The 25,490-nt window shown below is 40.8% G+C and overlaps 1 protein-coding gene across 6 annotated transcripts in view; it reads left to right on the plus strand.

Annotated features, from left to right (window-relative positions):
* Positions 1 to 25,490, plus strand: part of EIF2AK2 (eukaryotic translation initiation factor 2 alpha kinase 2) — a 78,837-nt gene that overhangs the window by 15,940 nt on the left and 37,407 nt on the right. Inside the window, exons 5-9 of one of the 6 annotated variants that reach the window (XM_059660113.1) lie at positions 385 to 511; positions 797 to 870; positions 1,035 to 1,158; positions 3,461 to 3,495; positions 4,576 to 4,629. In XM_059660113.1, the coding sequence (XP_059516096.1) occupies positions 385 to 511; positions 797 to 870; positions 1,035 to 1,158; positions 3,461 to 3,495; positions 4,576 to 4,629 (414 nt within the window). The remainder of the gene's footprint in view (positions 1 to 384; positions 512 to 796; positions 871 to 1,034; positions 1,159 to 3,460; positions 3,496 to 4,575; positions 4,630 to 25,490) is intronic. The other 5 variants (XM_059660115.1, XM_059660114.1, XM_059660116.1 and 2 more) reach the window with 5 other exon arrangements.

Below are 25,490 nucleotides of genomic sequence, written 5' to 3' on the forward strand. Positions count from 1 at the left end.
CCCATTTCCTTTACTGGCTTTTTCTTCCCTATTTAAACATCTCTGAAAAATTTGCCGATCATCTCTTTCCCACTTCTGCCTTCATATGTTTTGACCTTTAGAGAATTTTTAAAAATCACCACTTAGTGCCTTTATGCCAGATCTTTAAAGGAAGCAACAAAAAGTTAGAAGTTGCCTGGAAAATGCAACCTGAGACGTCAGGCAATCCTGGTCATTCTGACAAATTGGTCCGCTCATTGAAGATTTAAATTACACAAAGACATGAAATACAAAGCTACCTTAGTGTGCTTTAAGGCCTTTATTGATGTGTGTGTGTTGTTTAATCATAAGTTAGATTTACTATTTTTTGGTATTTTGGTAAATAATGTCCATCATTTTTCCTAGTTTTTTTTGTAAGTGCAAAATTGGACAGAAAGAATATCCTGGTGCTATAGGTTCTACTAAACAGAAGGCAAAACATTTGGCTGCTAAACTTGCGTATGAACAGATACAATTAGAAAAAAGCTCAACGGTACGTACTGCTTTCGGATGTATTTCTTGTACTTTGTAGTTTTCTCTGAAATTGCTTTGAGATTTGACTGTGCTTGCATGATGTCAAGACAACCAATCACATAGCAAAAATATTCCTCAATTCTGTGTCCCACCGGTGTCCCATGTATTAATCTCCTAATTGTGTGTGGCTGTGAATTTGGTAAATGTGGAGAAATGGATGTGGCAGTTAGCACACGGAGACCGAGCCACTGTGGAGAAGCACTTAGTTGTAGTTACACCCCCTGAAGGGCTCTCTTTCTTCCAGAAAGGTGATTCGGGATCCTCTGACGCTCCCCTGGCTGGGTCCAGTGACTGTGGGAGCAGCTTCTCGATGACACCGTAAGTGTGTACAGACAGCTGTGATATTTAAGAAATTCAAGTTGCTGCCTGAAAGAGCACATTTTTATGAAAAATGTTTATTGTTTAAAAAGAATTTAGGGAAATAAGTTACCAACAAAAATAGAGAGAATTCATAAACTAATAGTTCCTCCCTTTTCTTCTAGCAGTTCTGAATCCTCCTCAGAAAGTGGCTTTTCAGGAAATGGATCAGAGGGAAATGATGACAGTGACAGAGTTCCCAATGCTCTTACATCTTCTGTGGTACAGTATTCGTCTCCAAACTTCCTAGTTAGTCTGAATCCCCTTTGTGCTTCCTCATTTAAAAATGACCTTCAACCTAATTTTTCTATTTTTATCTCCTTTGCTCTCACTACCTAATTATTTTGGGGCTTTTGACTCTCTTCTTTCTTTATGAACCCACATCCCTCACATGTAGAATTCTCCCACTTGTCACACCCATCTTTCTCTCCCTACTGGCCTTCATATTTTCAAATATTCCTGTGATCTTGCTTTCATTTTATACCAACTGAGCAGTAATTAAAAGACTCATTCATATAGCTCTGCTTCCGTTTTTAAAAAATCAGAACTAAACTTAAATAAAAACGAAACAAATAAGATAAATTTTGTGGTAATGATTAGTGTTACAAAAGTTATTCTATTTATAAGGAACTACAAATCAATAAGAAAAAGACAACTCAGTAGAAAAATATGCAAACAATCTGCACAGAAAATTCAGAGAAGAGATACCCAGATGGTCAAATAACATATGAAATGATATACAATTCAAAAGAACAGTTAGATGCTATTTTAAACTCATCAGGTTGGTAAAATTTGAGTCTGGCAATAGTAAGTATTGACACAGCTATGTTCCTTTATCCTATATACTAAAACCCTGATATGCAAATCGACTGACTGGCAGAACAACCAGTCGCTATGACTCTCACTGACCACCAGGGGGCAGATGCTCAATGCAGGAGCTGCACCCTGGTGGTCAGTGAGCTCCCACAGGGGGAGCGCTCCTCAGTCAGAAGCCGGGCTCAGCTGGCGAGCGCAGCCGAGGAGCGGGCCTAAGCCGGCTGTCATATATCCCCCAAGGGCTCCCGGACTCCGAGGAGGCACAGGCTGGGCTGAGGGACTCCTTCCAGTGCATGAATGTTGTGCACTGGGCCTCTAGTAACTATTATATGCTGCTGGTGCAAGTAAAAATGAGTACAACCATTTTGGAGAACAATTTGCCAACATGTAGTAAAGTTGAGGGTGTACATGCTATAATGCCAAGGAGTTCCCTTCCTGGGGATATTTCCTAGAGAAACACATGCATGTGTGCACAGAGAAACAGGTGTAAGAATATTATGTGCAACTTTGGATGTAATAGGAAGAAATTAGAAAAAAATATTGCTCATGAACAGAATGGCTAAATTACTCTGTAGTGAAGTCACCATGCAATACTGAGGCTGGTGGGAGATATGAGCACAAGAAAATCTGATGCTCCCCACTCTGTACCACTATATTTAAGTTGAAAAAGAAATCCACAAAATCTACCAGAGTAATAGTGGATATGAATGAAAATAACTATGACATTAATTTTTGAGAGAGGTATTGAAGATTCCCCCTTTTGCTAAATATAGAAATTAATTTGTACTAAAAATGAAATATCAGCATTGCACTTTTTTTTAAAATATATTTTTATTGATTTTTTACAGAGAGAGGAAGGGAGAGGGATAGAGAGTTAGAAACATCAATGAGAGAGAAACATCGACCAGCTGCCTCCTGCACACTCCTGCTGGGGATGTGCCTGCAACCAAGGTACATGCCCTTGACTGGAATCCAACCTGGGACCTTTCAGTCCACAGGCCAATGCTCTATCTACTGAACCAAACCGGTTTGGCAGCATTGCACTTTTTAACTGGTGATCAGATCAGAAACCCTTGGGGAACTGCTTTAAACTAGATCCCTGGGCTCCATCTGTGTCGTGATTAGCGCTGTGACTGATGGGATGCACGGCTTCTTGCTGAGCTCTGCCGGCCAGAGGATCAGCAGGGAAGCCATCTTCTGTACCTGGAGAATCAGTGCTTCTTCAGAACGTGCCCTACAACGGCCATGTCTGTCTGGTTGCTATAATAGATGAGAACATTGATATAAGCAAGTAAACTGGGTAGCAGGGTTTGATAAGAGTACAAAGATTGATGAGCTTATGGACAAAGAACTGTGGTTACAGAACCTGCTAGAAGTACAGGAGGAGGTAAAGCAAGAAAAAGCACTAGAGCCCTGGCCAGGTGGCTCAGTTGGTTGTAGTGTCATCCCATACACCAAAAGGTGGAGGGTTGATTCCTGGTCAGGGCACATACCTAGGTTGTGGGTTTGACCTCCAGTTGGAGCACAACCAATCAATGTTTCTCTCTCACACTGATGTCTCTCTCTCTCTCTCTCTCTCTCTCTCTCTTTCTTTCTCTTCCTTTCTCTCTCTTTAGAACACAAACCAACCAAACAAAAAAACATATCCTCAGGTGAAAATTTTTTTAAATAAAGGATAAAAGCATTAGAATTGATTTAATCATTTGAAACAACTTTTTGTTTTCTTTTGTTATAGAGTGGTCTCAGAAAAGGTTGGAAGAACGTGAAAATGTGAGTATCATTATGCATTGAATTTAGTTTGAAATGAAGTTTTCTTTCAGATTTAGTCTGTCAACCTTATTTATTAACTCGAGTATTTGTAGAGTATTGTACATCCTTATTTGAGAAGGGTTTTAACCTTTTGCACTCCAACGTCGAGGCTGACTCGACAGACCAGGCGCTAGTAGCAGGTCCAACGTCGAGTTGGTGATTGAGCTAATTGGCAATTTCCACCAGGGAAATACTGCAACCAAGAGAGGAAGGACTTCCAATTTGGACCAGACTGTTTGAATTCCAAAAATAAAATTGGAGTGCAAAGGGTTAAAAGTAGAAAGCATTGCCCTGGCCAGTATGGCTCAGCTGGTTGAGTGTTGTCCCATGCACTCAAAGGTAACTGGTTAGATTCCCATTCAGGACACCTTCCCAGGTTGCTGGTTCAGTCGTTGGTGGGTGCAGGAGGTAGCGGATTGATGTTTCTCTCACATGAACGTTTTTCTCTCTCCCCCTCCCTCCTCATCCTCTCAAGTTAATAAAGTCCTATTTTTAAAAAGTAGAGAACATGGTTAAAGATCACAAAAAGCTTGAATGTACAAACAAATAATTTTAAATATGCAGAGAAATTGTTGTACGCACACTGTACAGGGTAGACATAAAGGCCTACGGGGATCTTGCTAGGGTAATTGGTTAAGGGAAGTAGGCTTGGCGGGAGATTTTCAAGAGAAGTGCATTATTCTGCAGATAAACAGGTAGAGTAGAAATGGTGTAGACTCAGGTAAGAAATAAAAAGATCAAATGCTATCAAATGTTGATTCAAAATATAAAAAATCTAGTAATCAGCTCTGGAAACAGCCCAAGTGCCCATCAGTAGCTGAGTGGATGAAAAGCGGTGGTGCATTTATGCAGTGGAATACTACACAGCTATAAAAAAGAAGGAACTCTTACCTTTTGCAGCAGCATGGATGGACCTGAAGATTATTATGCTAAGTGAAGCGAAGTTAAAAAAAAAGCGTAGTGCATGGCATAAAACCACTCTAAGCAAGTTACATTTGATTTCAATGTTATTTGAATTTTACATTCTTCTCTAATTTTTAGAAATTTGGCACCTAAATTTGACTCTCCTGTAAACAAGCATACTGTGGATGAGAGGTAAGAAAGAACTGTAAAACAGAATTTCCTTAGAGATATGTTTGTTTATTCCACAAATGTTTCATAATGAACTGTTGTACATCAGACAGGCTGTATATATTTCCACCTGAACAGTTAAATTATTTTGTACAGTCAGGTCCACAGCAGATCATTGTATCTTAGAGAAGTAAAGTTTCGACAAATCTAAATGGAATGTGGTGATGTAGATCTATGTGATGCTTATGTGGGTTTCTCTGAGATCTATGGAACTTTTTAATATTGAAAGCAAATATTCCTATAAACCAATGATCCCCCCCCCCCCCGCAAAAAAAAAGTACTCTTGCCAGAATCAGAATAGTACCACTTGAATCTGTTTTTCATTTTCCAGTTTTCACTTTGAAAAAGGGTGTCTCTTGTAAGTAGATCATCTGTTTGGGTTTAAATAAAAGAGGCCTATTTGCAACAAAAGAACATTGAAAATAAGTTTAACAATAATAATAAAGAGCCCCAGCTGGTTTGGCTCAGTGGATAGAGCATCCGCCTGCAGACTGAAGAGTCCCTGGTTTGATTCTGGTCAAGGGCACATACCTCAGCTGCAGGCTTCTCCCCAGCCCCGGACCTAGTCAGGGGGTGTGCCGGAGGCAGCCAGTCAATGTGTTTCTCCCACATCAATATTTCTCTCTGTCTTTCCCTCTCTCTTCAACTCTTTCTAAAAATCAATGGAAAAATATTCTGCAGTGAGGATTCAAAAAAATTGAAAAATTTAAAAATAAATTCAATACTAAGACAAACAAAAAAACCAATAAAGAATCCATATTTATCAAATAACTGCCTAATATATAGCTGGCACTGTGCTGGGCATTGGCATTGGGTCTATAGTGGAACAAATAGAACAGCTCTTGCCCTCATAGAGTTTTGTGGGGTTGAAAATTACCTGAAAAAGTCTGTAATTACAAACTATGGTCAGAGGCATGAAAGATGAGGTGGCACAGGGAGGTGGGAAAATGAAGATGGGACAGGTAATGTGAGGGTTCAAGGAGCAGAGAGTAGATTGTGTGCTTGGAATGCAGTGAAAATGGGCACTGTGCCAGGGGACAAGCTGGAGAGGGAGGCAGAGGTCCCATCACAAGGCCCCATGGAGGCCATTTAACGACTTTCCATGTTTTGCTGAATGCAAAGCTAGGCTATTGGCTGTTAGGCAATAGAGAGACATGATCACACTGGATTCTGTGTGGATTATGATTGAAGGGGAGGAGGAAAGTGAAGAGTCCGGCAAGCAAGGTCGTGCAGGAGCCCGGTGGAAGCTTTGGGGTGAAGATGTCAGGAAAAGTGGGCCAGTGACATGTTTTAGAAGTAGAATTGGCAGGTCTTTGTGATGGAATTAGAGGTCTACGAGCCAGGCTGGCCATGAGCACCTGCTCACTTCTCTTGTAATAGCTTGATGGTAGCCGTGGAACAATATGGTGCTGTTTTGTAAAGTTTTATGCTTGTGAGAAGATGCTTTCTCATGGCAGTTGTACAGCCAGGAGTTGCCTGTGTCTCCCAGGGGTGATCTGTTGTGTTGAGAGGAGGTCGGGGAGGAACGATCCTTTGTGTGTGGAGTGGGCCCTTCTGATTCAGAAGTGGGGAGGCAAGTTTGCTATATAGTCCATTTCATCAGTGACCTTAAGGGAAAGTGGAAGGGGTGGGGGCCAGCTAGCGTTGGATCTTAGAGTAACAGTGGTGTTTATCCTTTAAGGTTTCTCAAGGATTTTGAAGAAATAGCACCAGTTGGCTCCGGTGCATATGGCAAGGTTTTCAAAGCAAAACACAGACTTGATGGGACGACTTACGTTATTAAACGTGTTAAATACAACGAAGAGGACGACGACAAAGTCGAGTAAGTAGTAAATGTTTTGTTTCATTATTTTAAATAAGAAGATATGTTGAATTGTACTATTCTTTTTTATGTAACTGTCTTCTTCACGGGTATATTACTTCCTTTTTCCTAGTCCTCCTTAAAAATGTTACTCTAGCCCGGCCGGTGTGGCTCAGTTGCAAGTCGATCAATGAACCAGTAGGTCACGGTTCAATTTCCAGTCAGGGCACATGCCCAGGTTTCGGCTAGATCCCCAATAGGGGGTGTGCAAGAGGCAGCCAGTCATTGACGTTTCTATCTCTCTTTCCCTCTCCTTTCCTCTCTGAAATCGATAATATATATATATATATATATATATATATATATATATATATATATATATATTTTTTTTTTTTTTTAAATGTTAGTCTGTCATCAGGAGCTTGGCTTACTCACAGCACTAGGGTTAGACTACTGGGGTCAGACCGGACCTGGGTTCAGCAACTTCGGTACTTGAGTTCTGGTTAAGAAAGAAATCAGAGCCAAGACTCCAATTATGAGAGAAAATCACAGAGTTGGAGGAAGTAATTCGTAGAAGAAATGGGATTAGGAAACAAGTGACACAGGCAAAGGAAGGGTCCTTGAAGTTTGGGAATTAGGAAGATAATGGTAACACTCTGGGGGGATGGGGATGGGGAGGGAGAAGGGAAGATGCAGGCCTGCTCCTGGGAGGGAGAGCTCACTGAGTCCTCAGTCCTAAGGGTTTAAGGGTGGAGGTTTTAGGGATGGTCCCAGGGAAGATCTTAATAGAATATTCAGCAGCTTTCTAGGTGTGTCCTTTCAAGGTCAAGGTCTCCACTGATTGATTGGTCAGTGCCAATGCAGCTGGTCCTGAGGTCAGCCATGAGATCACTTATTTGGTTCTGCTGCTTTTCTGGGCCTGGAGCTGAAATACAACTGAGGCCTAGATGTTATCTCTAGGGAGGAAAGGTTAGGGGTTCCAAACTGCATGACCAGCAATATGCTTGGGCAGGGGTTCTCAACCTGTGGGTCGCGACCCCTTTGGCGGTCAAATGACCCTTTCCCATGGGTCGTCTAAGACCATCCTGCATATCAGATATTTACATTATGATTCATAACAGTAGCAACATTACAGTTATGAAGTAGCAACGAAAATAATGTTATCGTTGGGTCACAACATGAGGAACTGTATTTAAAGGGCCAGAAGATTGAGAACCACTATGCTAGGGGGATGAAAGGTCGCACTGGGGGCGAGGTGTCACCCTACAATTGTCCTTTTCTAGGCACCCAAGGCTTTGCCCTCTAGTGATCTTCTGTACCTGACCCATAGTCCTTGCTCTGCTCAGGTGTGTCTAACTGCCTACCACAATTCTTTTAAGGCTGTCTTGATGAAAACGCAAGTTTTAGAGTCATTTAGCTCAAGGTGACCTTTGAGCTTTTCTAGTTTCATCTCCTGACTTGTTTTCCAGCAGTTGTTACTCCACTTAAGTTGGCCAGACTGGTCCTTCAAAGTCTAGAGAAGGGCGGAAAAGGTGGAAAAGAGATAGGGAGAGTGGGCTGAGCAAAGGAGAAGCAGGCAAAGAGTCCAAGGTGCCCTTCATCCCAATCACACCTACTTCCTGTCCAAGGACAATACCTTGCTTGGCATTGGAAACACCTTTATGCCTTGTCGGCGTCAAAACAGGCTTTCTCCTTCTTCACTGTTTTGCTTAACAAGAATGAAATATTGTTGTTCCTTCCATTCAGTAGCAATTTTTTAGTGGAAATACTTAACAATGATCATGGTGCAATATTATGGGACATTAGTAATGGCTTCATAAATTGGTAGAACACTGTTAAAATATACTTGGAAATAATAATCCAGAGCCATAATAATGTTTATACACTTTGGCTTAAGGATTTTCTGTCTGGAAACCTATTCTAAGGATATTGCCCAAACTAAGGGAAAAATAACCATGTAAGAGGATATAAATACAGTGTTGTTTATAATAGTGAAGAATTAGAAAAAACAAAATATCTAACAATAAAGGAATGATTAAGGATATTTTGTTTTCTCTCCCCTGATCAGTGGCTATTTTACAGTCATTAAAAATGAGGGTTATATGCTGAAAATATTTACACATGAAATCTTAGATGTGGAAAGTAGCTTCGGAATAATACAGTGGAAGATGAGGAAGTGGGTAAGGGTACATATGAAATTAACAACTGATTCATGTGGGTGATGGCTAGGTTAGGGTTCATTTTACTATTTACTCTATTTTTTTAATATACTTTTGAAATATTACATTAAAAAGTTTTTATGCCTAGCCAGGTTTGGCTCAGTGGATGGAGCATCGACTCTTGGACTGAAGGGTCCTCGGTTCCATTCTGGTCAAGGGCACATAGCTTGTTTGCAGGCTCAATCCTTAGTCCTGGTTGGGGCCATGTGGGAGGCAACCAATCGATGTGTCTCTCTCATATTAATGTTTCTCTCTTTGTCTCTCACCATCCCTTCCACTCCCTCTAAAAATCAATAGAAAAATATCTTCAGGTGTGGATTAACTAAAACTAAAAATTAAAAAGTCAATACATGTTAGTTATGCAGATTGTAAGACAATAAGGAATATTGTAAAGATAACATGTGAAAATAGAATATTATCTATACTAATAAAAGGGTAATATGCTAATTAGACAGGATAGACTGGATGTCTTCCAGACGTCCTTCTGGACAAAGCCACAGTGGTGGGGGCCGAGGCAGAGGCGATTCGGGATGATCAGGCCAGCAGGGGAGAGCTGTTAGGGGAGATCAGACCTTTAGGGGAGAGTGGTTAGGGGCATCAGGCTGGCAAGCAGAGGCAGTTAGAGGCGATCAGGCAGGCAGGCAGACGGGTTAGGGGCAATCAGGCAAGCAGGCAGGCAGAGTGGTTCAGGGCGATTAGGCATGTAGGCAGGTGAGCGGTTAGGAGCCAGCAGACCCGGATTGCGAGAGGGATGTCCAACATCCCCTGAGGGGTCCCGGATTGGAGACGTTGCAGACCTTGCTGAGGGAACACCCCCCTACAACCTCCATGCACGAATTTCGTGCACCGGGACTCTATACTATACTATACTAATAATAGTGTAATATGCTAATTAGACTGGACATCCTTCTGGACATCCTTTCGGGCGACCTTCTGGACGAAGCTGGGGCTGGAGGCGCGGGATCGAGGCAGCTGCTGAGGCTGCGAAGGCCTACTCTTGCACCAATTTCATGCATTGGGACTCTAGTACACTATAATTACAAATATATAAAAATATAAAGACAAATGATAAATAACTCCAAGTAATAACTGATTGTGTTAGGATTGTCAATAATGAGTAACTTCTCTTTATTTTTTACAACTTGTATGTCATATAAATAATTTTTTAAAATAAAGACTGAAATTGCACAATGTCTGCTTATCCTTTCTTATACTTGAGATTTCAGATTTCTTTATTCCATTGAGCATAGAATTGTCTTCACTCCTGACTACACATCCCTGTAAAGCTCCCAAGGCATAGCAAAGTCTCCATTTTGCTGTCTAGATTCTCTCCTTTGCGTTTCTTTGCCACACACTGGAAATTCCGAATTAGGCCCTTTTCACTGCCTGGGTTACCTACCTAGGCTGCCCAAATGGGGTTTGTTTTTGAAACTCAAAGTGACTTTAGCGCAAGTCTAAATAAGACATAATGTGTGAATTAGCTACAATAATTATATCATTGGCATTTCAAAGACTACAGTCCTCGGGTTATGTCGAATTTGACGTAAGTCGTTTCATGGTTACATTGCCATCTCCCATTTATTTATAAAAAAAAAAGTTCTGCCAAAACCGGTTTGGCTCAGTGGATAGAGCGTCGGTCTGCGGACTGAAGGGTCCCAGGTTTGATTCCGGTCAGGGGCATGTACCTGGGTTGCGGGCACATCCCCAGTAAGAGATGTGCAGGAGGCAGCTGATCGATGTTTCTCATCGATGTTTCTAACTCTCTATCTCGCTCCCTTCCTCTCTGTAAAAAATCAATAAAATATATTTAAAAAAATAAAAGTAAAAAAAAAAGTTCCGTCATTTCGACATATGTACATATGTACTTTATGTTTTTTATTATTTATTTACCAGAAGTAAAGGTCAGGATTTGTTATCTTTTTTTAAAATTTTTTTTACTGTTTCACATCATCACTGCTGTGTATGTGCTCCATGTGAGTGATGTAGGTGCTTATGTAGGTGGGTTCTGACTTACGGCGAAAATCGCATTACGTCACACCATAGGAACGGATCTCCGACGTAAACCCAGGACGTACTGTACTGCCAATGACTTTTAAGTTGTCTGATGTTTGGAATGATTTGTCACCACTTTTTCTTCTGTGTTGAGAGTGAAAATAGCTATGTTTTTTCTGTATGTTCACTTTTTGCTTTTCGGGGCTCCTGGCCTTCATTCTAAAACTCTGGGTGTGGGAACCATGGCAACTGTTCAGATAAAGGAGGTGTTTTGATATTGTTATCAGGGATGTATACTGACCCCTTCTATTCCTTCTTTCTTTTAACTAGGAAGGTAAAGCGTGAAGTAAAAGTTCTGGCAACGCTTAGTCATCCAAATATTGTTCGCTACTATAATAGTTGGGTTGGAGAAGAGTACATCAAAAGGTAACTAACAAAGAAATTCTCATAGACGTAATAAGATGGAGGAAACTGTCATTGGCTATCTGTGGGCCATTTATACATTTAATAATCACAACAAGGATGATAAAAGATAAGCACTTGAGACACTGTTTATCTCCATTCTGCAGGTAAGGAGACAAAGAATAATCTTTTCCTTCCTCCTCTCCCTGCTCTAAACTTGTTTTCAAGCCATTTTTTTCTGTCCTCAGCTGCTTTCAGAATCTCAGGTTTAGCTTTCCTGACTTGTTGTTTCATAGATAGAGTTGCGCACCTGCCCCGACTTCAGTCGAGGCTGGAGAGACAGTCTTGAGAAGGAGGTTTGAACATGTAGATGCTGCAACTGGAGCGTCCCTCCTCAGCTGCCAGCACTTGTCTTTCCCTCTCTCAGGCCCCCCAGAGGCAATCAAGGAGTCTCTCTCAAATGCCACAACACCACTCCTGCTGGGGTGGAGAGCAGTGAAAATAATTTTAAGACCCTGAGCTTAAGGTGATAGGGGCACCTCACCTTGCATACTCATGTTTTGTCTCAAGTAAACCAGTGCCAAAGGGCTGGAGGATTCAAAAGGTGGAAGTCACCCAGCGTTTCCTGTGGACGGTCCTCTCACTGCAATCCCGAGGCTATTGTGGGCTCATTCATTCATGTCTCCTGCCACCAGCCCAGTCAGTGTACTGAGAACTTTATCATCAGTTTCAGGAGTTCTTGCCTGGCAGCACTTGGGACTTCAGCTTTTAGCAAATTCTTGTCTACCTCTTTCTGTCTTCTAGCCAACGTATGTTCAAAGAATATAAGTTAGTATTGAGGCCCACGTATTGCTGAAAAAGAAAACATGGTCAGCAAAATCAGTCCTCCCAGTTGTATCTCATAGCAGTTTGTTGGCACTTCTTTTAGAATATCTATCCTTATGCTATTGTTTTAGGTTTGTTTTTCCTTTACCTCTCTCCTATTCAACTGTCATCCCACTACAGCAAGGATAGTGCCTAACTCATTTCCTCATCTCTAGGTGCCTATTCACATAATGATGCTCATTATATTGAGGGTGAATTACAATATTTACAAATTACTTTATATAATAATGAGATTTGGTTTTCTGCAATTCCATTGTATTAATGTTCCCTTTCCTATCTTTTAGAAAGGTGATCAAGGAACTTCAGCATTAAAGAATGGACAGGCTTATACTTTATAAATTAGCTAAACAAATAACGCTCTGGACATCTGGGAACTGAGGTTTAAATAATAAATGGTTTATTATACTTTGATTCAAATTTATTTATTTGGATTTCTGTTTTGAGACATGTTTTGTGCTCAGTTAGCTGGACGTCATCCCATACACCGAAAGATTGCTGGTTCGATTTCACGTCAGGGCACATACCCAGGTTGTGGGTTTAATCCTTGGTTCATGTGGTCAATGTTTCTCTCTCACATTGATGTTTCTTTTTCTCTCCCTTCTTCTCCCTCTGAAATCAATAAGAATACATCCTCGGGTGAGGATAAAAAAGAAGAGAAGGTATAATTTTAAGAAAAATGTACTAGTATTTTTATGAAGTTATTTTTATTGTTACTTCTCTTTGAATTTTATATCCAGATCATTGACGAAGTGCCTTTTCATCCAAATGGAATTCTGTGATAAAGGGACATTGGAAGACTGGATTGAGAACAGAAGAGAGAAAATTCCAAACAAAGATTTGTCTTTGGAATTATTTAAGCAAATAGTAAATGGAGTGGATTATATACATTCAGAAGGGTTAATTCATAGAGACCTTAAGGTAAGTGGAAAATTGATCAACGTAATTTAATAATTGAAAAACCCATCTCTTCAAATTTTAGAATTGGTTGACAGCCATGCAGAATTATCTCTGATCCTTTAAAATGCGAATAGATCTAGAACATTTCATTCCCCAGATCCACTCAGAAGATCTCCAGGGCGAGTGAGCTTGTCAAGAACCTGAGCCCTGCAGGAAGAAGCCCACTCACTTCTGGTGCTGTCTGGCTGAAAGTCACTCCAGTTTCAAACACTCGTAGCTTTAACGTGCTGAACGTCCCGTCCACGTAATGACTGTGGCTGGCACAGCCCACCGGCTGCTCTGTCTCTGTGCCTCCTGCTACTCTGCTTTCTGACAGGCATTGTGCTGTCTGCTAGCCCACCTATCTGCAACGCCCAGGAATGAGGAATGAAGCAAGCGTTTCCTTGAGTGAAATAAGCATTTATGTAGATACCAGTTTGTTGGGCCATTAAATGATATGCATCCTTGGTCTTCCCAGTGGCTGAATTCTGATGCCTTCATGTTGGAGTCCACCTGGTTCCAATATCTCTCTTTAACAATATCTGAAGGTGTTCTTTGAAGTTGGAACGTAATAAGGACTACGTTCAAAAAGATACATTTAGAATAGCTATACCTTCACTTTGGAATAAATAATACATAGCGTTACATGAGAAACTAAGCACAGTGATCTATTTGTGCAGTAATTCTTAAGAAAATATGGAAGTATGGGTATTAACTCCCATACCCTCCTGAGGGTGGATTAGTGCAATTCTGACGGGTGCAGACTGAAGTCTGCCTTCTCCTGCACCTCTCCGTATCCCGCACTGCCCCTGCCCCGGGTTGTGGACTGATATAGTCTTGTGTCTGTTTGCAGACTGTTTGCTCTATCACTGCAGTGGCTCGAAGGTCAGGCTTTAATTCTACTGAGCCTTCTTTCATCTTCTCCAACTGTTCTAGCTTCACTGCTACACTGTCTGCTGTCTCGCATCCGAAATTGGGTGCAAACAAAGGCATGCACGTTTCTTAGTGACGTCTAGCAAAATACCAGCGACAGGTGGCTTTGCCTGAGAATGGTCTTTTTCCAGTAAAACTCCTCTTAGGTGAAGCCTGCTAGTGTTTCACCACTTTCTGTTGGAATCCTAAGAACTAGGTCAAAGGCACTGAGGGAGAGACATAGACGTTTCTGGAATGAGGGCTTATAGTTCTTGGAGGTTCAGTCCCCTTAGGCCCAGGCTCTTTGGTCATCCTCTGAGCATCAGACCTGATTCCTGTACCTCCTGTATAAAATTAGCACTCTTTTTTTATGTTCTACAACGCAACATTTTGCTAAGTTTGTATAACTGATTAAACCAATGGTGCATTATTGTTTTTCTTTTTAATGAACAGTAAATTAGCAATCGGATATTTTTACTACACAGCCCTAGCCAGCTTATATAGCACCGTTTCTCAGAGTCAGGTGATAGATAGCCTTGTGTGGGACTAGCATCTGCACTTGCAGACCCAACATATTCCTGCACTGGAACTTGAATTAGCATTGGCACATTTTTTTCTCCACACCCACCCCACACACATGCACAACTTTCCATCTGTATTCTTGGTGCTAGGTTCAAGTCTCACTGTTGCTTGTCCCAATCCAACTGCTAATTTCTGTGTGGATCTTTTCTGGCAGGCTTCTTAGAAGCTCCTCTTTCAGCTGCCCTGGGCTGATGTCTCTTCCCTCTCAGTGCCTTTACTAGGCTCTCTCATAAGTGTTAGCTCATGAGGTCTGTGTGTGAATATACAGCCCATCATTGTGTTGAAAGTCTAGCCTTTTCAACAATGGCAAAATATTAATTTCCTCCTCAATAACCGTCTCTCTTCATGGTCTTTAGAATGTTGGTCAATACCTTCTATAAATTTGTGGAATAGGATGAACGCCCATCCCCTATCTGCTCAAAGAATCACATGGGAAAAATACTGTGGGACCTTGACTTACGAGTTTAATTCGTTCAGAGACCGAGCTCGTTTAAGGAGCTTGTTAAGGAGCTCCTTAATTCCAATTACTCTGTCAACTCAAAGCAAAAAATCGGTGGAGAGACAGCTGGTATCTCAAAAACTTGTTAGTTGGGACACTTGTAAGTCAAGGCCCCACTGTACGTCAGGGCTCGTTATCAGCTTCCAGGTAACTTGGTATGCCTTCAGGGGCAGCGGGGGAATGTTTCTGAAGAAGGTGCCAGAGGCCTAGAGAAATTGACATCCAACAAGCCCCCATGAGAAGCTCTGCACAGGACATCCTGCAGCATTCCCGGGTGGAGACCCGGTCTGAGGATCTCAACGTCGGAAGGGATCTTACTTCGATCCCCATGGAATGCTGGTCTCATATTTGCAACATTTCCAGCTAGTGGATGTCCAGTTCTGTCTTGAATACTCCCTTGGATAGGGAACTCTTGGACTCGCATTTTTTGAACCCCACTACTGGTATATTTAGGTTACACTAAAGCAAATCTTTTGGCCGTTTCTACCCTCTAGCCCTGGATTTATTCATGGGGCCATATGGTGAATCCATCTTCCACTTAACAGCGCTTCAGATATTTGGAGGCAGCTCTGCCCAAGCTTTCTTTGCTGACAGAGAAGTCCCAGCTTCCTCAGCTGGCATTTTAAAGACCTGTAATACTAAATTTTCTATTTTGGGCTACCTGTGTAAGTTTAAATGCCTTACACACGGGCGGGCACAAGTAGGTGTACAGTTGTGAGTACACAAAACAGTGTTTATTCTTGTACTATTACTAATTATTGTATTATTTTTCGCGTGATCAACTGTAATCCTACTTTTGCCTACCCCTGTAAGTACTTCTAAACAATAGCCGTTGCTAAATATGATTTGGATATGTGATGCCAGTCTGTCAGAGTGGTACTTATGAATTAAATATTGTGTTTTCTTTTACTGTAGCCAAGTAACATATTTTTAGTAGATACAAAACAAATAAAGATTGGAGACTTTGGACTTGTAACCTTCCAGAAACATGATGAACAGCGGACGGAAGACCGGGGTACTCCACTCTACATGAGCCCAGAACAGGTGTTTTTTATTTCTTTCATTATAAAGAAATTATAAAAATAATAGACACCACTGATAAAATTAAAACAGTACAGAAGTGTATAGAATAAAAATGGGAAATTCCCCTGAACCTTCCTTTTTATCGTTACTTTGCTAACAACAGTTTGTTGTCTATCCTTTTATTTTTTTAAATCTATTTATTATCATTATTTTTTAATCCTCACCTGAGGTTATTTTCCCATTGGTTTTTTACCCCCATTGATTTTTTTTGAGAGAGTGGAAGAGGGAGGGGAAGACAGAAATATTAATGTGAGAGAAACAAATTGATTGGTTGCCTCCTGCCCGAGCCCGACCAGGGTTTGGGCCGGGGAGGAGCCTGTAACCCAGGTACGTGCCCTTGACCAGAATCAAACCGGAACCCTTTGGTCTGCAGGCCAACGCTCTCAGTTTGTTGTCTGTCCTTTTAGATAATTTTCTGGGAATTATAAAAATATACAAACACAAATGTATATTTACACAGACTTTTCTTATATGAAAATATACATACCTACACTTTAACTGGAATACTACAATGTTCTCTTGTTGATTTTTTTCACTCAATAATGTATCATAATTTTTCCATCTGACATAAAAAAATCATTGAAGTTTTTTGTGGAGTATGAAAGTAGAAGATAATTAAGAAGCTAATGGCTCCTTTTTACTCCCGGTTTATTGAATACTAGAGGCCTGGTGCATGAATTTGGGGCAATCGGGGCCAGGCTGGGGGTGGGGGAGGGGGAGATGCAGGAGGATGGGGGGGCTGATTCGGGATGGGGCCAGCGGGGGGCACTGCGGGAGGTTCTTGGGGGATAATTGGGCCCCGATTGGGCTGGTTGGCTGCCACAGTGCGCATCATAGCGACTGGTCATTCTGGTCCTTCTGTCCTTACAGTTGCTTGGCGTTTCTATGTATAGATCTCCTGCATCCTACAATGTCTCCCTCAGAATATTTTTTTAAATCACTCATTACTGTGCTTTTGGTTTTCTTAGTGATTTTTTTTAAAAGTGAGAGTGATTTTTTAAAAAATGTATTTTATTGATTTTTTTACAGAGAGGAAGGGATAGGGATAGAGAGTTAGGAACATCAATCAGCTGCCTCCTGCACACTCCCTACTGGGGATGTGCCTGCAACCAAGGTACATGCCCTTGACTGTTCTTAGTGATTTTTAAATTTAAAAAAGATTTTTTTGAGGAATAATTTACATAGCATAAAATGCACAGATTTATTATTATTGTTGTTATTATTATTATTATTGATTACAGAGAGGGAAAGGGGGAGAGAGATAGAAACATCAATGAGGAGAGAGAATCATTGACTGGCTGCCTCCTGCACACCCCCTACTGGCATGTGCCCTTGACCAGAATCAAACCGAGGACCCTTCAGTCCACAGGCCTATGCTCTATCCACTGAGCCAAACCAGGTGGAGCAAAATGCACAGATCTTAAGTATGCATTTCTTTAGTTTTGACAAAAGCATATACCTGTGAAGCCCACAAGTTTGTGAAGTAGAATATTTTCCTTATCCAGGAAAACTCCCTCACACTCTTTTCCAGTCAGTCCTCCTCACCGTCCAGAGGCAGCCAGTGCTCTGATTTTTATCACCATTGACTAGTTCTCCCTGTTCTTAAGCTTCATATGAATGGGACCATACAGTATGTATTCTTTTGCATTTGGTTATTTCACCCAAAGTGATGTCTATTGGAGAACCTCTAAGTGTTGCTGTACTAGCAATACTATCCCCTAGTATGAATACAGGCATGCCCCAGAGATATTGCAGGTTCGGTTCCAATCACTGCGATAAAGGGAGTATTGCAGTAAAGCAAGTCACATGAAGTTTTTGGTTTCCCAGTGCATATAAAAGTAATTTACACTATCTTGTGGCTTGTCCAGTGTGTAATAGCATTGTGTCTAAACAACAACATATTACCTTAATTAAAGAGTATTTTGCCCTAACCGGTTTGGCTCAGTGGATAGAGCGTCAGCCTGTGGACTCAAAGGTCCCAGGTTCGATTCTGGTCGAGGGCATGTACCTTGGTTGCGGGCACATCCCCAGTGGGGAGTGTGCAGGAGGTAGCTGTTCGATGTTTCTCTCATCGATGTTTCTGGCTCTCTATCCCTCTCCCTTCCTCTCTGTAGAAAACTAATAAAAAATATTTTTTAAAAAAAGTATTTTGTTGCTAAAACTACTAACCATCATCTGAGCCCTCAGTGAATTGTAATATTTTTGGTAGTGGAGGGTCTTGCTTCATGTTCATGGCTGCTGACTGATCAGTGTGGTGTTTGCTGAAGGCTGAAGTGGCTGTGACAATTTCTTAAAATAAGACAACAGTGCAGTTTGCCACATTGATTACATTTTCCTTTCACGAATTTCTCTGTAGAATGTGATGCTGTTTGATAGCATTTTACTTAGAGTAGAACAACTTTCAAAATTGGAGTCAATTCTCTCAAATTCTGCCACTGCTTTATTCAGTAAGTTCATGTAATGTTCTAGTACTTGGTGAGGCAATAATAGGGAAGAGAAAAGAAATCAGAAGACAGTATTTTGCAAATAAATTTGAATTTATTAGCCTTTTGGGAAAACAATATCATTTGCTATCCCACATCACAATAAAGTGTTTCTGAATGGATTTCTGATCTAGTTTTTAAAAATGTGATAAAGTGAAATACAGTAAAATAAGGTATGCCTGTATACCATAATTTGTTTATCCATTCTCCTATTGATGGACATTTGGATTGCTTCCAGTTATGAGATACTATGAATAAATCTTCTATGAATATTTGCATGCAAGTTGCTTGCTAGGAACTAATTTAACTGTTTCAGCTGCCCCATCTCATTTAACCCCACAATCAAACTCTGAGGTTGAAACTATGGTTATTCCATTTTGTGGTTGGGATTGTTCCCATGTTGATGGTTAATTTACACAGGTGATTCAGCTACTTAGTGACAAAGATGTGAACTTGGGCAGTCAGACTCCACAGATCTTGCTAACAAAAAAGTACTGTTATATAATACTAGAGGCCCGATGCACGAAATTCATGCAAGGGGCTTGGCCCTCGCAGCAGCCCTGGCTGCCTTGTGGCCCAGACCCCTGCCCACTGGTAGTTCAGGAAGGTCGTCCCGGAAGGTTGTCCCAGAAGGTTGTTCCACAGTCCAGTCTAATTAGCATATTCTTTATTATATAGGATGTTTTAGTCAAATTAATTTTTTTGGGCTTCAGAAGACACAGATGTTTCTATCAGGTGAATAACAAATGTAAATATATTTTGATCTCTTTAGCTCGCTTCAGTAGAATATGGAAATGAAGTGGACATCTTTGCCTTAGGGCTGATTCTTTCAGAGCTTCTTTATATACCTCTCAGTCGTCAGGAAACATATAAGGTAAATAATCTCACAGAAATTATTTATTTATTTGGTATGTTTTTATTGATTTTAGAGAGAGAGAAAGGGAGAGATAGAAACATCAATGTGAAAGGAACATCGATCGACTGCCTCCTGCACACCCTCTTACTAGGGATCAAGCCCGGCACCTAGGCATGTGTCCTGACCTGGAATCGAACTGATGGCCTCTTGGTGCATAGGTCCACACTCAATCCACTGAGCCACACCAGCTGGGCTCACAGAAAGAATTTAGCAACAAAAATTATTGGCCATCGCCCTGGCCGGTGTTCCTCAGTGTTTAGAGCATTAGCCTGTGCACCGAAGGGTCGTGGGTTCAATTCCCAGTCCAGGGTATGAACCTGTGTTGCAGGTTTGATCCCGAGCCCCGGTCAGGGCGCATGCAGGAGGCAACCAATCGATGTCTCTCTCTCCTCTGCCTCTCTTCCCCTCCCTCCCTCCTTTTCACTATCTCTGAAAAGCAATGGAAAAAATATCCTGGGGTGAGGATTAAAAAAAAAAATTATTGGCCATCATCTTCAAAGTGCTGCTGTAGACAGTTTATTGCCTCATGTAATGATGGACCTGAACATATTAACATTGGCTGCAAATGAAATATGGCTTTTCCCTCCTTCATGTTTTGGCAACCAAAACTTTTTGTTAGAAGTTCTGGTCAAGATGGCGGAGTAGGTAGACGTTGTGCTCACCTCCTGCCATCACTACATCAAAATTACAACTAAATTACAGAACAACCACCCCTGAGGACTAGCGTACCAGAACTTCTCTAACTAAAGATAGAAAGGAAAAGCTGTGTTGAGACTGAATATTGAATGTCATATGTAATTGAAAAATTAAAATAAAGAAACAAACAACACACCCTTTTTGTTAAAGACCAAAAACTTTGGGTTTTTTTGAAAGGTGTGTGCATCTTATTACACCATCGCTCTTTATTCCTATTTGAATCAGTCAGTAACATTTTGAATGCCTGCCTGGCATAAGACACTGCGCTATGTGCTACGAGGATTATAAACACGAATAAGCCTTGTTCTCGGGAAGCTACTGTGAGAGAGGGCTGTACCTGTTCTGGGAGAAGGCACGGAGTCTTTGGGAAGCAGCTAGAAGGGGATCGTTCCCAGCTGTCGGGATTGAGATTTATGGAGGCCTTGAAGCTGGGCTCTGAAGGATTGGTTTGGCTTCTCATAGTACAGAATAGAAAGGAGGTGATTCCAGCATGGAGACAGGAACGTGCAGGGTGTGTGTGTGTGGGGGGGGTTATTAGGCAGAGTCTGATATTTTTATTGGGGTAGATAAGTTACACGGAATTGGTGGTTGATGGGCTTGGAAAGACATGTTGGGGTAAATTAAGGCAGGAATGTGAACTTGGTTGAGAAGGCGGTGGGGAGCCACTACATGCATTGGTCGACTGGACATCCTAGGCCGTAGCTCAGGAAAAGGGACGCACCTGGAGTCAACAGCCTTCTCCTCTGTGAAACGGTAACGAAACAACTAGCTGTCGCACAGTGGTCCAGGAGGATGAAGGGAGATGAGGCATCTGATGCTCTTAACACTGCACACTGTTGTGATGTCAGAGAGGCCTATTAGATGAGGCTGTGGGGGGTTGGGGTAGGGGAGTTTTGCTTGTTCCTTGGCTGAAGAAACTTTCCAAAAATCTGGAAATGTCTCATATTTAGGGCATCTCCAAGCTTCGGTGCTTCCTAAGTTTGTTTTTCCTACCAAGTGAGAAATTTCCTAATGAATATATATATACATATGTCTTATTTTCAGATTTTCGAAGATCTAAGGAAGGGCCATGTCTCGGATATATTTGATGACAAAGAAGTAAGCACTTGAAAGTAATCAGAATTTTATTTGTTTCAATGTTTTATTTTTTTTTTCATAATGAGTCTTTCTATCATTACAGAAAATTCTCCTACAGAAATTAGTTGCAACTGACCCCAAGATGCGACCTAAAACACCTGAAATACTGAAGACTTTGAAGGAGTGGAATAATGTTCCAGAGAAAAAAATGCGAAACACGTGTTAGTGCCTTTCTAAAAAAGTAGTCTGCTTCTGATGTTTGATTTTCCTGTAATTGTCTAAAATCTGCTAGGGAATATTGATGATATTTATCTGTTATTTTAATTTTTCCCTTAATTTTTTTAATACATTTGCAGAAAGGTTTACATATTTTTTACAAAAATTTATTTTTAGAGCCCGGCCAGTGTCGCTTAGAGGTTGAGCGTTGACCTATGAACCAGGAGGTCACAGTTCGTTTCTATGTCAGGGCACATGCCCAGGATGTGGGCTCAATCCCCAGTGGGGGGCGTGCAGGAGGCAGCCAATTGATGATTCTCTCTCATCATTGATGTTTCTCTCTCTCCCTCTCTCTTCCTCTCTGAAACCAATAAAAACATATTTTAAAAAGAAGAAGGCAAATGCTGCTCAGCAGAAACCTCCATCTTTCTAAAAAAACTGATTTTTAGAAGAAAGGACAGAGAGAGAGAGAGAGAGAGAGAGAGAGAGAGAGAGAAACATTATTGAGAGAGAGAAATATTGATCAGTTGCCTCCTGCATGTGCCCCGACCAGGGGTCGAACCCTCATCCTGGGTATGTGCCCTGACTGGGAATCGAACCTGCCACCTTTTGGTGTATGGGACAGTGCTCCAACCAGCTGAGCCATACCGGCCAGGGCTATACTTTTTAACTTCAAAAACATTTTTGCATTTGACTTACCTCTAGCTCAGCTCCTTATTATGAAGACTGGGAAAAAAATCTCTCAATTGTTATATCAATTAATGAATTAATAATTTTTTTAAAAAGCTTGTTTCTAACCAAAAAGAAATAAGCTCATTCCCTATTTTAAATAGCTAACAAGCCAGTTGGAGAATAATTGTAACCATAAAAAGATAAATTATATGCAATCACTTTGGAAAACAGTTTATCCTCTAATAAAGGTAAATGTTGATATACCAGAAAGCCATCAATTCCATTCCTACATACATGCCTACAAGAAGGTTCATAGAAATCTAGTTTGTAAAAGTCAAAGGAACAGAAAACAACACTACTGTCCATCAAAAGAAAAGTAGATACATACATTTATTATCTTCACATTGGAATACTACAAAGCAGTGAAAATGGACAAATGACAGCTAAATGTAATAACGTGATTCACCCTCAGGAACAGTGTAAGCCACAAGGCACGTTACAGAAAATGTATACAGAATGATTCCATTTATATAAAATTCCAGAACATGCTAAATGAAACATTTGTGTAGGAATCTAAACAAATGTAAATAATAATAACAAAGGGAAGGAAATGTTGAGAAATATTAAATTCTGATAATGGTTATCTCTGGGGAAGGATGGTAGTGATGTAACTGGAGAAGTGGATTTCGAAGGTACTGCTAACTTTTTTTCTTAAACTGGATGTTGAGTTCACTAGTGTTTACAATTATTTACCTTAAATACATTTTGTATCTATTCTCACAACGACTTTAATGCAGCGGTTGGCAACCCGTGGTCCGTGAGGTCTGAATGGTTGGCGACTGCTCTTTAAAGAGATGATAACTCTGCCGTAAGGCAATAGCTTAGCATAGAAAATAGTTAATCTGCACAGGGTTTACAAGTAATACTCCAGCTGGGGATTTGGATGAGGAGAGAGGAGACCCAATGGGCAGTCTGGGCAAGGGGCTTGGCATATTAGATGACACAGAATAATGATGCATTTTCTTTTAAAACTATTTTTATTGATTTCAGTGAGAAAGGGAGAGGGTGAGAGAGATAGAAACATCAGTGATGAGAGAAAATCATTGATTAGCTGCCTCGTACACACCCCACAGTGGGGAGTGAGCCTGCAACCTGGGCATGTGCCCTGACCAGGAATCCAACCTTGACCTCCTGGTTCATGGGTCGATGCTCAACCATTGAGCCACGCCGGCCAGACAGTATTCATTTTCTTAGGTGTGATAATGATTTTGTGGTCATGCAGGAAAATGTCTTATTCTTAGTCAATGCATGAAGGAGTATCTAGGGGTGAAGTGGGTTTCGCTCCCACTTCAAATGTTTAGCAAAAATCAATGTGTATATGATGAGAGAGAAAGAAAGCAAATGTTACCAGTTGACCTATTGATAAATCTAGGTTGAGGGCATAGAAATGTTTTTTTGTCATATTCTTTGACCTTTTCTGTAGGTTTGAAATAGTTCTGGGAAGGGAGAAATCTTTTTAAAAAACCAGTATTATCTGGATATAATGAGTAAGGCTGAAAGCAAAAGAAGGCAGTCTTATTTTTACTTTCTCATTTTAATATTTATGTTATCTCTTGAAAGTTTTTATTTGTGAGTATATATTTTCTCAGCCTCAAAATTATAATGAATAAAATGTTTCCTCTTAATCAGAGGAGGAGAGGGGCAAAATCCAGAGACCTTATTTGCAAATTATAAAGCACACATGGAAATTTTGAAAGATATATCTATGATATATATAGATAATGCATTCCTCTTTTTAAAAAATTTCTTTTGCTGGAGTATTTTAAAGCAAATTTAAGGAATTATGTCATCTCACTTGTAAATACTTAAAATTATCTTTATCTCTAAGAGATAAGATCTTTTTAATGTTAACAAAACTGTAATATCATTGTCACTCAACAAAATTAAGATATTTTTAATTACTACTATATCATAATTCAGCATGCATTCAGTTTTCCTGTCTCAAAAGTATCTTTTCTACAGGTTATTTCTATCAGAATTCAACATTGCATTTAGTTGGTGTCTCTTTTACTCTCTAACATTTACCCTTGTTTTTAGTTTCTTTCTTCTTGCCATGTATTTGAGGAAGGAACTGGAATATTTATCATACAATTTACTCCATTCCGGATTTGGCTGATGGTATCCCCCTGGTGTCTAGTTAGTTCTAGAAACTTGATTTGATACTTCCCCCCCCCCCCCCAAGAATACTGCAGTGGTGATATTGTATCCTTTCTGGTTACAATGTCTGGTGGTTCCACTTTGGGTGATTTTCAGATTGATCGGTGGCTCGTGGTGCTGTCATCCATCACCAGGCTTCCTTTCAATTTTTCACCTAATGGTTTTAGCAACCATTGATGAATGTCGTCTGGATCCATTAATTCATTAGGGGTTACAAAATAGTGATTTTTGGTTCTATCAAACCTCTTGCATTTATCATCTAGGATTCTTCTATAAAGAACTATCTCTAAGGCTCAATGGGAAAGATGGGATAAATATTTAACACTAGAGGCCCGTTGCAGGAATATTCCTGCAAGAATAGGGCTTCCTGCGGCCGGAGTGAAGCAGAAAAGGGAGCAAAACCCGCCGAGACGGGCTTCGCTCCCGCCTCCGCCGCCCCGCTTGCTTCTCCGCAGCTTCGCTCCCTTCTGCAGCGCTTGGCTTCCTTCTACGTTGTCTTCAGTCTTCGCTTGGCGCCTGCATATGCAAATTAACCACCATTTGTTGGGTTAATTTTCATACTCATCTGATTGGCTGGTGGGCATAGCGGAGTGACACCAATTTGCATGTTTCTCTTTTATTAGTGGAGATTATTTTGTCAACCTCCAAAGAAATCCCATGCTCATTACCAGTCATTCCTCATTTCTCCCAGAATAATTCTAGGCAGTCACTGATCTACTCGTATCTGCTATCTCTATGGATTTCCCCATTCTGGACATTTCATTTAAATGGAATCATACAATACGTGGTCTTATTCACTTCATGTAATGTTTTTAAGGTTTATTCCGGTTGTAGCATGGATCAGTTATTTTTATTGGATACTTCATTTTATTTACTCGTTAATTGATGGACATTTGGGTTGTTTCCACCTTCCTGCTATTATGAAGAAGGCTACTATGAATGTTCATGTCCAGGTTTTATGTGGACGTGTTCTCTTGGGCATGTACCTAAGAGTGGAACTGCTGGGTCACATTGTAACTCCTTCCTCGTTACTTTGCATATCAGAATTATGTTCAGAACGCATATCCAGTGCTACTTCCGTAGTGTTCCACCATCTCCCTCTCAGAATGAAACTTCTCCCTAGCACTCCCATTGTGTAGTCCCTCTGTATTGTGCTTTTCAGTCGGCCTCAGAGCTCAGCTATTCCCACATGGCTGTTCAGATCATACTGTGAATTGCTGGAAAGCAGGGACAAGCA

Source organism: Myotis daubentonii, chromosome 12 (genome assembly GCF_963259705.1).
Source record: "Myotis daubentonii chromosome 12, mMyoDau2.1, whole genome shotgun sequence".
Lineage (NCBI taxonomy): Eukaryota > Metazoa > Chordata > Mammalia > Chiroptera > Vespertilionidae > Myotis > Myotis daubentonii.